The following is a 14859-nucleotide window of genomic DNA, read 5'->3' on the forward strand; positions in this document are numbered from 1 at the left end:
TTTAATATTTATGAAGTTAGCTCCTTATCTTTATTTTATTTTTTTTTTAACACCAAGGGAGTTGCACTGTTAACTATTCTTTTCTTACAGTGACAACAAAACTACCCTATTCGATTCCAATACTGACTACACAAACATCTTTTTGGTTTGGAACCGCTCTCGTATAAAAACCATAAACCGTAAATTACATTCTGTTGGTGTTACTATCATCCACCAAAGTACTTCAATCACATATGATGGCAATTTAACAAAAAACACTTGAACGTCAGAAGAAAGACACTTCAGGAGAAAACTGAGCTTTGACACTGTGACCAGTCCATCATCTCGACTCCAATCCCGGAAGTGCACCGCACTGGCCAATCAGGTTCGTGTTAGTTTGTCTGGGGGCATGAATCCTGCGTCTCCGAGAGTTCGGAGGGCCACCCGGCCGTTGGGGCGAATGGTGAGCCACGTGATGCTGCCGTTGTTCAATGCCATGCGTAACCAGCCCTCAGGTGGAAACTGCAGGGCCCTGAGAACAGAGGATGACACCCTTACCAAAATAGATTTCATCTTTAAGGTAATATACAACTGCACTATCTAACCAAGAACTGTATCTAAATATCTGTCACATAATTAATAAATCAAATATATGTTACTCACAAAATGTTAGGGATATTCAGCTTCTGGGTGAAATTTCAGTTATGAACCTACAATGCTTGACGGATGAACTTAATTTGACCTCTTAACGTTTTTTTGTAAATATGAGGAAAAATATTACCATGTTTTATTATTTTTATCCGTTTTGTATGTAAAGCATCTTTGAGTGTTTTGAAAAGAGATACAAGTGTATACATTTGACATTTTTTATTACTATTTTTATTGCCACTGCACATTTCTGAAACCGTAGGACATATGCACTCAGAATTTTAGACTAGTGTACTGAACATCCATTGTTTGGAAGGAGATTATTACATCGATTTATCTTACTTAGCTACATGAGGGTATTGACATTTTGCGCTGTGTCTGATACTATTTTGAAAGAGCTCAAACACTAACATGCAGTCGGTATGCTAACAAATCAAGATGGCAACCTGAGGAGAGAAAGCGCTAAGGTATATTGATAAGGACTTTACAGATCGCCCTGTGGTCATGAACCATTTGAAAGGAGATTACCTTTAATGATAACAGTTGGTAAGCTAACATTGGAAGACAGCAACCTCAGTACAAAAAGCGCTCGGGCAAAGCCATTAGGTATTTACTTATATCTACTAGTGTGTGCCTCTATTGCAAACCGAATTAGTCGGAATAACAATAAAGATGCTAATTGTACTTGTAATACTCGAACGGTAAAGTGGAATCGTCTCAGCAAGCTGCACAGCCACACTGGACGAGCTCGGCAGATGACACAAACCTGCAGACAAAATAGCGGATGACGTTGGCATGACACACGATGATCTCGTAGCTGTCCTCTTTCTGCTTCGGCTCTGCCCGGTGGACGTAGCGGCGGAAGGCTGCCTCGATACGCGCGCCGTCTTCGTGATACTGCTGGAGGACGGCAGAGAGTTTGAAAGCCGTTGTGAGAATGGCCACAGTCTTCTTTTTTTCAAGTGCCTTGGTTGTTGCACAGTCCTTCGGTGTACATGACAGTCAAGTGCTGCGTGCTTCGGAGAGCTTTTGTTTTAAAAGGAGATCAGCGAGGATTCTAGGCTACGGTCCGCACCATCTTGCATACAAATTCGAGTTACGCAGATGTCATTGGGACACAATTCTGTTGCAAACCAAAGGCCCCAGACTGAGCAGGGTGGCTTCTCTCACCACAGCGTCAGGCTTCCAGTGAGTGACGGGCGGAACCGGCTCGATGGGCGCGCCCTCTCGGAGCAAGTCGCAGCTCAGCAGGTCCACGCCTAAAACCAGGAGACACCAGGCGGATGAGAAGGAAAAAACATTCCGTTTGCCAAAACAAAAGGCGGTGATGCGGAGCATGATGCGTCTCCCTTACCTGGAAGGTGTTTGCTGATGATATGCGCAGTCTCTGTGGCTCTGGCCATGCTGGAGTGGATCAGAACATCGTACTTCAATCCCAATGATGACAGACGATGACCTGTCAACTCGGCCTGCTCTCGACCTGAGGAGACACACGAGAGGGTCATTTAGACATAACGTCGTCACGGCTGTAATTTCATCCGAGCCGACTTGAGGCATAAAACGAGGAAGAACTGTTTGTTAAGAACGTCATAACTCGAAGCATCTTCTAAAGGTTAATCCATTTAAAAAAAAAAAAAAACAGTAATTCTCAACTTGTGGTTCGGGACCTTAAAGTGGATCGCAGACCCATTTTGTGTGGTTTACAGACAGCTACTAAAAAAATGACATGCAGGGCTGAAGGTAACGATTATTTCTGATAATTGATTAATCTGATTAATCTAATCTTAATCTGTCGATTAATCAATGAATCAGATGAAAAAAAATCTATCCCTCTGTTCAGAAACAGTACATTATTTCAAATTGACAGTGCACATATGAATTTTGATTCCATTACTGGATTGGTCTGTAACATGTCAGAAAATGGGCAAAAATGTTGATTATAGTTTTCCAAAGTAAAAGTATATTTTTGTTTTATTTTGATTCAACCCATAATCAGTCTGCTTTCGTGGAGGATTACAGAAATCGCATATTTACTGTTGGGAAACTGAACTTCCAAGCATTTGTACAATTTTAAACTACAAAAGATATCTGAACAATTTGATTATCGAAAATAATTTGATAATTGATTAGATGTTGATTCATGGATTAATCGTTGGTATTTGTATTCTAATTTTTCCTGAGCAGTACTGAGGTCTAACAAGTTCCCACATAGAAGATAAAATATTGGGTAAGAGTCTGCAGGAAATGTTACTCACTAGCGTTCTAGTCACTTGCTACAGTGCAGCTCAACATTTGGCTCGTGGATGTTAAACACACAAAACAAAATTATTAACTTCAATAAAATGGATCGCGACTCGCAACAATAGGAAGATGCAAGTCCAAAGGTGGCGACAGTTGAGGACCACCGCCTTAGAACCCTCCCAATTGTTTTAATTGTCATAACTGACGAAGCAGCAGAGCTATTAATAAAATAAGTACTGATGGAATTGATATTTGTAGCTCCTTTCATTTATTCACTTTTAAACACTTTTTGTGTTTTGCTCTCAATAGGTTGTGCATGTTAAACTCATGTTGTGGCCAATGATATGGATGCTGCCATGGATTCGGGAGTTCTTGCCTTATTTGAACCCTTTTAAAAACATTGAAAAAGGACTGCCTCCCTCACAAAACATCTTTAGGGCCCTTGCATTATTTAAGTAGTAGTTTTAACATATTTGATGGTAGATTTCATTGTCACATTTGTAAATGTTACTGTATGTTGTGAATATTGGGCTGAAGCTTCATTCCAAGAAAATCGCAAACCGAATTGAAAACGCAGTACATTTTTTTCCTAAAATTGTTCAGCTCTAGTTATTAGTATCGCCACACCTCTGCAACACTCACACATAAGTTGCGTTCAACTGCGGCCGTAAAAACTGTTTTTTTTTTTGTATATTTGCTATTATTTTCACTGCTATAAATTGGCTAGAATTGCATAAAAATTACAGAAAAAGTAAGGACGGACCATTAGAATCGATTTGTGGGGAGAAAAACATTTATTTGACCATATTAGGTTTCTGGTGGACAGCGATGATATATAAACTTAAACGTCTCAAACTGAGGTACTATTTTGTAGGCCACAGCGGCCACCCAGTTTTCAGGATCGGGATTGCAATCTTAGCTCCGGCCTTCCAATGTGGACATTGCAGACTCTAAATTGTGCATAGAAGTGAGTCTGAAGAGTTGTCTATATGTGCCTTGCAATTAGGTGGCGGGGAAATCAAAGGACGTATATTGCCTCTCGCCCAAAATCAGCTGGGAGAGGCTCCGGCTCAGTTTTGCTGACTACCCTGATGATGACAAGAACTAAAGAAGACGGGCGAATGAACGCAATTTCTAGTGACCCAGTCAGTCATGGGCCCTTTGAATCATAATTTTCTTTTCCCCTCCCCTGAAGCTCCCCTGGCCCGTGGAATTAATGCATTTCGATCCCAAATGACATCAAGCTGACCCAAAGGAGTGAGGATGCGCTCTTTGTCCCTGCTCCCGCTCAGGTTGTACTGCGAATGTCGGATGAGGAGGATGTTGCGTGTGGCTTTCGCTTTGCCGTTGTCCTGCTCTGAGCTGAGCTCTTCGGTTGCACTCTCCTTCTTCTTGCCATTGGACAGCATAGAAGGTTCTCTCCTGCAAAACAGTGGTGACCTTGGATCACAAGTGGCTTTGGCTCATATTAAACCAATGACTTAACTGTTGTTACACTGAGACCCATGTTTTCCTTGCAACACAATTTTATAAAAGTTAAGAATAAATAATGTGCTATTCAAAAATATTCTTTGAAAAAAAAAAAAACATTTCACTTAACTACACAGGCTTGCATGTTTAACGTGCCTTTCAGAGTAGGGATGCTCCGATCGATCGGGCACCGATCATGATCGGCCGATTTTCGTGACGAAATGGCATAAAAGTAGATTTGTTTAATGCGCGACGACGTCCCTCCGTCCAAAAGCATCACTCGCGCCGCCCTGCACGCAAAAGCCCGCCCGCCCGCCCGCCCGCGCGAGCTACATTGACTCCAATTAAAACGCGCCGCCAGAAAGGCTCCCTAACGCAGCCGCGCCTCCGCTGCGAGCAGAGAGGAGAGACGCAACTCAAGGATGCGAAGCATGAGCTGCTGATGCATGGCAGTTAAAATAATGTTGTTTTTCCCCCGAATACAAAATAAAAGGCAAGTCTGACCTGGGCTGGACATTAAGTTTACAACGGAATTTCACTTCTATGACGTAACGTAACCTGAAAACACATCATAGCCTCATTACTAATGTTTACAGATGTTTAAAACTGAGTGTATTTTACAATTAATACAAATTAAGCACTTTGTCTATTTTGATGTAATGAGTTAGTATGCTTGTACTGAAGACATTTCACACCACAACTCATACATGTGCCTTGTGTAGAAAATCAGTGTAACGCATCTGGGACATATTTGATTTTCCAGTGACATCCTTGTTCAATACTTTTCAAAATGCATTGTGGGATATATCAAGGGCACTAAATACATGCAACCTACGAGGAGTCACAAAAGCTCCAGGACTGGTGTCGCAAAAAGATACATTTCAAATCCAAAGTACACGTTTTTTGCTTATAAGTAATCCCCCTATAACGGAACATGAGCACATTGCAGGGTGTACGTGGAAACATTTATTTTTTCCAAGATCAATAACCTGTGCCACAGCAAAATTACAACTGCCACGTGTCAAACAATTATATATTGCTATTTATATTATTAGGGTTTTCTTCATGATATTTAACGCTTAAATGCCTATTTAAAGGGGACTTTTTCAAAGGAGCTCCAGTTTTTGTTGGTAAATATAAGTTATACAGTATATCCAGCATATATAATATATATATATATATATATATATATATGTTTTTGTAATAGATTCCGTCAATTACTTGGGTAACTGTCAGATGCTCAGGGTAGGCTACTGTGAAGCAGCCAGTGGTGACCTGACACAACTCTCCCTTTTCTCGCACACTGAACAATGCAAACGCAGGAAGATCTTTTTGTCAACAGGCTGGTTGATCGTCTGGTCCATAATGAAATTTGGATTTGAAATGTATTTCCATCAGACACTAGTCCTGGAACTATTCTTACACACCTTGTGTACTCACTACACATTCAAAGATCACGACAAAATGGCTAACTAGGCACGGTACGGTACGGTACGGCACGACACGACACGACACGATCTTACTTGTCCCAGTTGGCGTCCCACGCATGTCCAGTGGGAACTGGCGTAATGCTCGCCGCTGTCCACGCAGGCTGAGCGGCTTGAAGCACGAAAAGTTTGGACCAGCGACCTCCTGCCTCGGTTGTTCTCTCCCCGAAATAGCCACGAGAGTCGGCAGCGGCAGCTGCCAGTCCCAGGGCGGCAGAACCCCCGGCGAAACCACAAATCAGTTTGAGAGTTTTCCTGTAAGACATCCTTGTTAGCCTCACAAGCTGCTATCAAATGCTATCAAATGAGCTAAACTGAACTAGTGTCTCGTTAACGCCGCGCAATGTTCCCTCACGACAAAAGGAGGATTTTCAAGTCAAATTACGTTATCAGTTAATATTAGCTAGGCGAAAGTACGTTCAACAGCACGTCAACATCACCCAGGCGACAACCGTGCCACAAAAACTAAAAATACAGCAGGCACACGAAACAGAAAAGCTAATCTTTAGCAGGTTGTTTTACGCAGTACGGCAGCCGATTTGGATCATACTAAATGTTCTCTCTAAATTTACATACGTCTGAGCATTTAATCCCACGAGCATTCATTGGACCGTTGTGAGCAACATCGGACATGCACACGCCGGCCAAATCAGTATCCCATCTGTCCAAAACCTGAGATCAGAACATGTTACATGCTGTAGATATGTTACAGAGAAATGAAAATACCCTATCTATCAAAATAGAACATATCATTGAATAGAGATTTGCGACACGAAATCAGCCCTAGTATAGTTTTTATTTTTGATGATATTATCATGGAAAATGTGGAATAATAAAAACTGGGAATTTTAGAAATATGGAAAAAATATTCCCCGAGATGTCCCGAATAAGCAAAACAGATTGAAGATAAAAATGTATTGAATCAATTTCATACGTTGTGAAATTTGGAAGGATCAGCTACATTAGGTAAATGTATTTAAATGGGAATTACTTTCATCCAAAATGTGGCATGGTGGGAAAAGTATGAATTTTCGGTGGAGAAATAACCATTAAAACGACCACTTGATGGCGTTCTTATCCAAACCATTTACAGAGCGACAGTGGCTCTCATTGCTCTGCTTTCTGGTGGAAACTACAGTGAGTTTCTGAGAATAGAATTTAGATTTAGGAATACAGTACACAAATTGATGGCCAGAATTTCCACTCAAGTCAAACGAAAAATGGACGAACTTGACGAGAAACATCGTTGTATTCCGGTACTTCTCAATACGTCCTGTTTAATATGAGGAAATGATGAACTAACTCATTTGCTCGTTGCAAAAGCAGGTTATCTTCTGAACTGAACAGCTTTTTGCATAAAACTCAAAAGTCCTCTCTGTTTTTCTCCTGGAATGCAGGCTGCTGCGCCGCCTGGCTCACGACTGAGGCCACTTTAGTGTAAGCTCCACCTTTTCTAGCGGTCCAGTGACCTCACCAGTGGGCTGGATTGGAAGGGTGGGATTTCCAGGTTTTCACTCACTGAGCTGTTCCTGTCTGCAAGGATCTATGCATCTTCAGCGCTAGAAAAGACTGGACTGATTGTACCTATAAGAGCACCAGAAAGGCGACACTGGATCATTTTTTTCTCTACATGCTATTGCACCCGGGATAAGCAATTAAGGAATGTGGAAATTACAGAATGCCCACCAGCGCTGGAAAGAGATTTAAACCCACCAAATACATCCCGGTGTCCACAGCTGCCACTCTCCTTGTGGGATCGACTACTTTATTTTTCGTTTTCACGTAAGTTGCGCGTCGCGTTTTTCTCCTCGTGTATATGCATGTCTCTGTTGAGGTTTGCACGCGTGGATTTCAATCACTAGGGCGGAAATAATTCAATGGAGTGTATCTGTCAGTGGGGCATAGCGTTGCGCTTTCGAGGTTGGCTTGCAAAAGCCTCCAGTGGCCAGTCAGACTAAATACTGTGTGTGGAGGACAAACTTGCTATAAATCCTTGCAAGTTGAAGTAAGCAGCCGTCAAACATGAGTTCTTTGCTTCAGTTAAGGCCTCACAAACTCAATTTCCATTGAATTTATTTTCTCTTGATTCTTGTAATGGCTCAATAGGCCATCATCTTAAATCCACATACTGTATTTAGAATGGTTACCATAGTCACTGACAGTGTTTGTAGAGGCATAATATATAGCTACATCCTCACACCACCAGCCAATGATAGATATAATTAATGTTTACTACATTTGGACTGAGATTTTAGTCATTTAGGCTTCCAGTTTTTGAGTCAGTATAAATCAAGGATGGACATTACTGTGTTGAAAATGGTAACCTCTTAGCCTCACTATCACATCTGAGATTCCCACGCAGACCATCTGCACACCTCTTTAGTTAGGCCACTAACAAGGATTAAAATGTTCAATTAGGTTTGTCATTGTCTGAGATCAACTAAGTGTTTTCTACTGTGGGAATTTGCTGTGTTTTCTAAATTCATACAGATATGTGATTCTAATATATTGACTCACTCTAGATGACAATAAGTGGTTCAGAGACTGGATGGGTATTGGAACCACCTCTCAATGTGATGCAGGTGTATGATATATTTCAGTATTGGTTCAACAAGTAAATCCAATGAAGGCATCCAGAATCAAAACTTTAAAGTGGAAATCAACCCAAACATATTATTTTTCAAGAATATGTTCCCAGCAGGGCCACTAGTTGAAACACAGCATTCTGCTTAATATTGCACTCGTAGAATATGAGTTAAGCAGCAAAATCCACCCGTTTTTAGTCATCTCCGGGGGCGGATATTTTGTCACTTGTGTCGACTGAAAATGACATCACAACTGCTCAGGGCTCAGGTAACAACCAATCACGGCTCAGCTTCAGAAAACAGGTCAGCTGTGGTTGGTCGTTACCTGAGCCCTGAGCAGTTGTGATGCCTTTTTCAGTCGACAGAAGACAAAATGGCTGCCCCCTGAGATGGCTAAAAATAGGTGGATTAACTCTTATTTTACAAACGCAATATTCATCAGAATGCCTTGTTTCAACTAGTGGTCTTGCATAGATCATATTCTTGAAAAAAATACGTTTGTGTTGACTTCCCCTTTCAGGAAACATTTTCCAATCTTCCCCATTATATGTGTTGTAAAAAAGTGACATGGCACATTAGGATTTCTCCCCTTCCAGTGCATGCATTAGAAGATGATTTGCAGCTGCATTTCCCTTTGGATTTTATCTAATAGAAATTCACATTTCTCTTGTAGGATGTCCTTGAATAATAGCTGCTTTGTGTCATTGTTTACTTGAACCACAACCATTTACTGTATTGTTTGTTGGATGCAGGAACAAATGAGCACACTTTATCTGTACCTTTGCTGTTTTTGCATTCGTTAGGTCGAGGTTTGAGACCTAGGCAAACATATGGTGTTTGGGGCTTTTGCAGGTAGCTTGGACTGCAGCTTTAATAGCCCAAGTGGTGTGCCGCCTTTGCATAGACAAATGGCCTCATTTGCAAGCTCATTTGGGTCGAATGTGCTGTGATTTCTATTTGTGTAGAAAATGATGATGCAAATAAGGGAATATTATTTGTCCTCAAAAATAATTTCGCTGGTCAATCGATACCAGTGCCAAAATTGTGGAGCTCACGTAAGTGCTCACAAAGGTTCATCCCACAGCAGATGGTTCAAGGGTGAGGATTAAGACTTTACTCAGTTGCTCCTTCATTTCGCAGTTAAAGGCCTAGGGGATTGATTTGAGCATAATGGAACACCCTGGGGAGCAGTACACATCTAAACTAGGCCATGTCCTACCATTGTCAAACTCCCAGACGCTCACCCGCACACACACGCACACACACGAATGCATTAGTTGACTAGCCTTGTCTTTGATAAAGTTCACCTTCACAATACATGCTACAGTTCATTATTTAATTTCTAAAAAGTGTATAAAGAAAATAAAAGTCATGATGCTTATAGGGCAATAAGGACATTTGAAGACAGGTTTCTTTCTTATTCCCCTGTGGTTACACTCAAGTGATCCTACAGTTTCCAACAGACTACCTGGGCTACCTCATTTGCGCAATGGACGATGAGAACTGAGGCCATCTTTGGCACATCCAGACTGTCCATGGTGTTACTGCCTTTGGCCTTCTAACAGCTTGTGTTGGCCAGTGAGATTAAAATTACAGCACATTAGGGCAGATTTAGTTATTTGTAATGTCACAGCATGACAACAAAAAGACTGGGGGAAAAAACTGTTGATAAATTAAGCTTTTAGTTGTGGATTAGTTGGGATAATACTATCCAGGCTTTATCTGCATCGACTGTATAACAAGATTGTGTTGCATAGTAGAAAACTTGCTAAATGTGTTACTCATTGCTACTCTTTGAAAGTGCACGTAGTGAATAACCAGCTGGAAGTAGAAATGCTGTTGTCATTTGTTTGCAAGTCTAATTAGGCCATTCTTAAACGCACACATGGTTAGATGAATGCAAACGCTAAATTCATCATGTAGAAATAACCTTTGTTCAGCACTTTTTGCACTCTGTTTGTGAATTATGAGAGCAGTAGTGAGTGTTGGCATGCGGTACCAGTCAATCTCCAGCCCGAGCGCAGAGCTTTGTATAAGCATGCCTGACAGGAATCTAATCTTCAGCTTCCACATCTGTTTCCTCCTTTTCATAGTGCATTCATTCAGTCACACTTCATTCAGATCCTACAGAAAGCATTGTTTGGCTCTGAAACTCTTGTAGGGTTTTAATCTTTAGGTATGTGCGAAATGGAAGTTGATGGACTGCAGAGTGGCAGAAATACAGTAGGTGGGATAAACATTGGTGTCATTTCAAACTATTTCATTCATATTGATCTTTTTGTGGTTTCTTCCTCTTCTTAGCAATGCACCACTATTTGTGGATGTAGTTATCTTAGACTTTACACCGATCTGATCGAGTGGATCGATATCGGTCGATATTTTGCATTTTTTGCAAAATTGCTGATCGACTATAATGTGATAAGTTGCGCAATCCATCAATGATGTCATTGATCGGATCCGCGAAATAAGGCATTACATCAAACACAACCTTGTTCACTTTGGGTTCATTTTGTGCTGCTGTAGTGTATATGTGAGCCCGAAACCTAATCTAATTTTAGCCTTGTCGGGTGTTTTGTGAGCGGAAGGCCATTGCACTGGGAGGCAGAAGTTTCGCCTCCACGCCCTCGACCATCCACTCACAATGTAATAACGTTTGTATGTTTTTTTGTTTGTTTTTTTTACTGATAAAAAGTTCGAAAACCATTTTGTTTACGTCCAAAAAAGAACCAGCTACAGAATGTGTGTTATTAGTAATTCATTTTAACGTCTCTTTAATTCAAAATAGCTTTCATCACTCATTTTAAATTATGTAAACTTCCAGCCACGCACATTCAGCCAACCAGCAGGCAGGCGTGTTGTTTAAACTAACACGGAAATAGCTTTGTTGTTGACAGACACACTAAACTTTTGCTAAACAAGGATGCTTGATATACTGTGGTCACACCGAACGTGAGTTGAGCTTTTCTCACAACGCAATTACATATACAGTCAATACAGTTTGCGTAGATAGTGCTGAATCTGTACAGTTACACTGGAGCCAAACATCTTCAAGAATGCGCTTGTCACAGCACATACATTCCAGGTAAAAAGTGGACAAATAATGTAGGACAAAATAATCATTGTGGTCTGTGGGCACCTGGACAACACAGCCAGCTCCCAATACAGCCAAAAAGGGGCAGGCGTAGGCTACTTGGTATGGTTTGTAAGTAAAGCCTGCATCGCACTGCGTGGCGAGCGTTAAGCGAGTGTTTGCACACGGCCTGAATGTCGAGTTTTCGACTTGTTTACAGCTCTTGAATCAAGATGGTAGCAAAGCCCGGTCCCTATCGCCTGCGACTAGCTGGGTCCACTGTGTGGTTTTAAGTTGTAATATCACCATTCACCACAAGATGGCAGCCACCGCTTAGTTCGAGTATTATACTGCCCTGTGCTACAATGTGAGTAAGCCGAATTATTCTTTGCGGGTTTGGAATGATGTGCAAGACAAACATAGTCCCTGAATAACATTAAAATTTTGAGTGAGGTGATTTTTTTGGACAAATTGTACAAAAAGATTTCTTGCACTGAATGTTGGTTTGCTGTTCATCAGTTTAGCACTGTCCTAGAATAATAATATTTATGCATGAGAGCCCTTGCACTGGTAAAAAAAAACCAAATCATTTATTTTTTATTGTGATTTTAAAGTGGCATTTTGTCATACATGTGGTTAGGGTGTGGTCTGGCCTATTACATATAAATATTTTTTCCCCATGTTAGACCATGTCAGTTACACTATGAAATCTATGAGGCCTTATTCTTTCTCACACCACTACATCAGAGCCTTTGCACTAATATTAATTGAAGGTAGTTTTAGGAAATGTGTTTGTTCATTGATTCTAATCTACATCCCGTTTGTGCTTATACAGTATATAGTACAAGCTCTGTTGCTGTCATCTTTACGTCAGGAGGCTGGGTAAACAAGCTTGTAATTAAAACGTCCCGACTTTGAAATATTATTTTCCATTATAGCAGTTTGCCTCCTCCTTTGTGATGTTGGTGGCTGTTGAGCTGTCTGTATTCGACTGGAAGTAAAAAGATGTTTACTTTTGGTCATATCATATGATATGGCATTTGTGATTCGTAAACATGTGATGAATGGTGTGTTGTAAATTTCCACAGTTATTAGGCAGGAGGAATTGATCAATTAAATTAACTTTTACCGTTAAACTCACGTACACACACTGAGCACTTAATACTATTGTGGCTCGCCCTCTTCCAATGAGTACAAACTGTATGGTGCAGTCTTTTGATTGGTCAAGATCAGTCATCACTTATGATCAAACCAGTAGTAGGCTGCTGTAGTGTGGCTTCATCTTTTTTCAGATTAGATAAGCATGTCATTTCCTCTGATCCTCTTCCATCCGCAGCTGTTGATCCTTTTATTGTTCATTTCTCAAGATTCATGGAGTCATCGTCATTAATCACAGTTAATCAAAACACGCATTCAGGTAAAGGTCAGTTTGAGTGTGGTTATTTTTAAACAATTAATGGAATCACTTTTGCATGCTGTTGCTAATTGAAAACTGATTTTATTTGCGCAATGGCTCAACTATTAAAGACGCAACATGTTAATTTGACATTGATGAATTTGAGCTTATTTCTGAATGGGCTGCAATGACACCATCCAACACGCCAAAGACAAGGTACTGCATGTCCATGTTGCGTCTCAGGAGTGTGGGTGTGAAGCAGTTTCTATTAGTGAGTCATATTTCCAACAAAGGTCACCGAAATGCCTTCAGATAATGTGTTAATGCCATAGTCCCAATTTTATCATTGCCTTAGCACTGTTTATTTCTCAGTTCTTTGTGCGAGACGAGTAGGATGATGTTATGCTGTATGCATGAGGGACCAGTTATCTGTTGTGCAAAGGCAAAGTTACACTGCCGAAAGTCATCCTGAGGCAAGGCTCAAATGGCAGCAGGCTGAATGGCAAAGCTGTAGTGCAATCACAGTAGCATCGTCTACCTACATTGGTATGCTTGAGTGCAAAAACCTCAGAGAATAAAAAGGCAGTCCTTCTAAACTGTTTTCCAGCTATGACGTCACTGCTTCACAACCATGTGAAGATAACACTGAGATCCTGTTCCCACCACGCTGCGCCGCGTGTGTTTATGCAGAGCTTCCTAGTCCTTGTACAAACTGAAATAAAGTAGCCATTAAATAAATGAATGGTTATTTTTTTCAAATTCATCTTCCTTTTCTCCTTCCTTTTCTTCTTTTTCTTCTAATATTGTCTTTTAGCGGTTTGCAAACAACTTTTGGTGCACTACTGCCAACTTTTGAAATGGAGTGTGCACCTGCAAAATAACATTTCACAACCTACTAATTCTACTCGAAAAGCCCTACCTAAAAAAAAAAAAATAGCAATGCAAAACTTTACTCACAAGAACTTTTCTGTAGAACTGTCTCTGTATTCAAAGCTACAATACTTTATTACTTCTTAGTCAGCCGAACTAACTCATGATTCTCTTTTTGGTGCATTCCGCCACCTGCTGGACATCAATGTCAATGCAGTCTGGGTCACGTTTCCATCTCTTGTCAGCAAAAAAAAAAAAACGGGCATCCATAAATGATGGACTGTGAGGTCTGTTTGGACTTAAGCAGGTTAGTGATGATTACACAGACAGACGAAAATCCACTTGCATCTGTGCTTGGTCTGTCTTTTAAAAAGAATTTTTTTTAAGTTTCCCGTCTATCGTCTACCGTCAGCAAAACGAGTGTCCGTCAGTGTCGGATAGACGGACCGATCCAAAGGTCAGACAGAATGCCCAGCTCTGTTTTTTATCTTGTCTTACTGTAACTACATACTGTATTTAACCTGAATAGTTAAATAGAGTTATAACATGAATGTACAAGCAGCAACTGAATTCTGGATAATTTGTCCTAATATTAAAGTTTATTCCAATAAACCGCCTTAGGATCATACAGAAGCAACAACATGTACATCCCAAATTAAATTGAAACCTGTTTGTGACTTTTTAAGTTAAGTTTGTCACAAATATGAATGGGACATGCTAAGGTGTAAGTGTGACTTTCTACTTATCCTGTCAGGGGTTGACACAGCAAGTCACTTGCACCATTTTTTGGGGGCACTGGATGACTTTCCTGACACAACGTAACAATGGCTTTTACATTCATGTTACTAAAAATGTATTTAATTGTATTTCCCGTTGTGAGCAATTATAATTCTCGTTTTAGAAAACGTTTAAGCAAAGCTCAGAATTTCACCTCAGAGTTCAGAAACATACTTATTGGGATACAAAAAAAACATTCACTTTTTAAAATGCAAATGCATTTTGAATTGCTGACGCATACAGGTAATATCGCTGTGTTACTTTTCATGAACATTGGGCCAAAATGTCGCACAAGGTACATGAAATGTTGCAGTTTTCAAAATCCACTGGAACCAC

At 40.5% G+C, this 14859-nt stretch overlaps 2 protein-coding genes across 5 annotated transcripts in view; one reads left to right on the forward strand and one right to left on the reverse strand.

The window, feature by feature from the left end:
- On the reverse strand, positions 1-6507 carry pgam5 (PGAM family member 5, serine/threonine protein phosphatase, mitochondrial). Of its 4 annotated transcripts, none has more exons than XM_086030132.1 (7): positions 6402-6507; positions 5862-6080; positions 4118-4290; positions 1982-2107; positions 1798-1886; positions 1394-1524; positions 1-511 (listed from the first exon to the last, which is right to left on the reverse strand). In XM_086030132.1, the coding sequence occupies exons 1-7, from the start codon at positions 6425-6427 to the stop codon at positions 361-363; spliced, it is 915 nt and encodes a 304-aa protein (XP_085886258.1). In that variant the 5' UTR covers positions 6428-6507; the 3' UTR covers positions 1-360. The 4 variants fall into 4 exon arrangements, with proteins under 4 accessions (XP_085886258.1, XP_085886257.1, XP_085886261.1 ...); XM_086030131.1 differs by having other exon boundaries at positions 1394-1527; XM_086030135.1 differs by lacking the exon at positions 6402-6507 and having other exon boundaries at positions 5862-6379.
- A 715-nt stretch (positions 6508-7222) lies between these two features.
- The window catches only part of zdhhc8b (zDHHC palmitoyltransferase 8b), a 64245-nt gene continuing 56608 nt past the window's right edge, over positions 7223-14859 (forward strand). The window contains exon 1 of the mRNA XM_086030127.1: positions 7223-7607. Within this exon, the coding sequence (XP_085886253.1) occupies positions 7504-7607 (104 nt within the window). The 5' untranslated portion in view covers positions 7223-7503. The remainder of the gene's footprint in view (positions 7608-14859) is intronic.

Source organism: Filicampus tigris, chromosome 5, assembly GCF_054856515.1.
Source record: "Filicampus tigris isolate MCC_2025a chromosome 5, RoL_Ftig_1.0, whole genome shotgun sequence".
Taxonomy (NCBI): Eukaryota; Metazoa; Chordata; class Actinopteri; order Syngnathiformes; family Syngnathidae; genus Filicampus; species Filicampus tigris.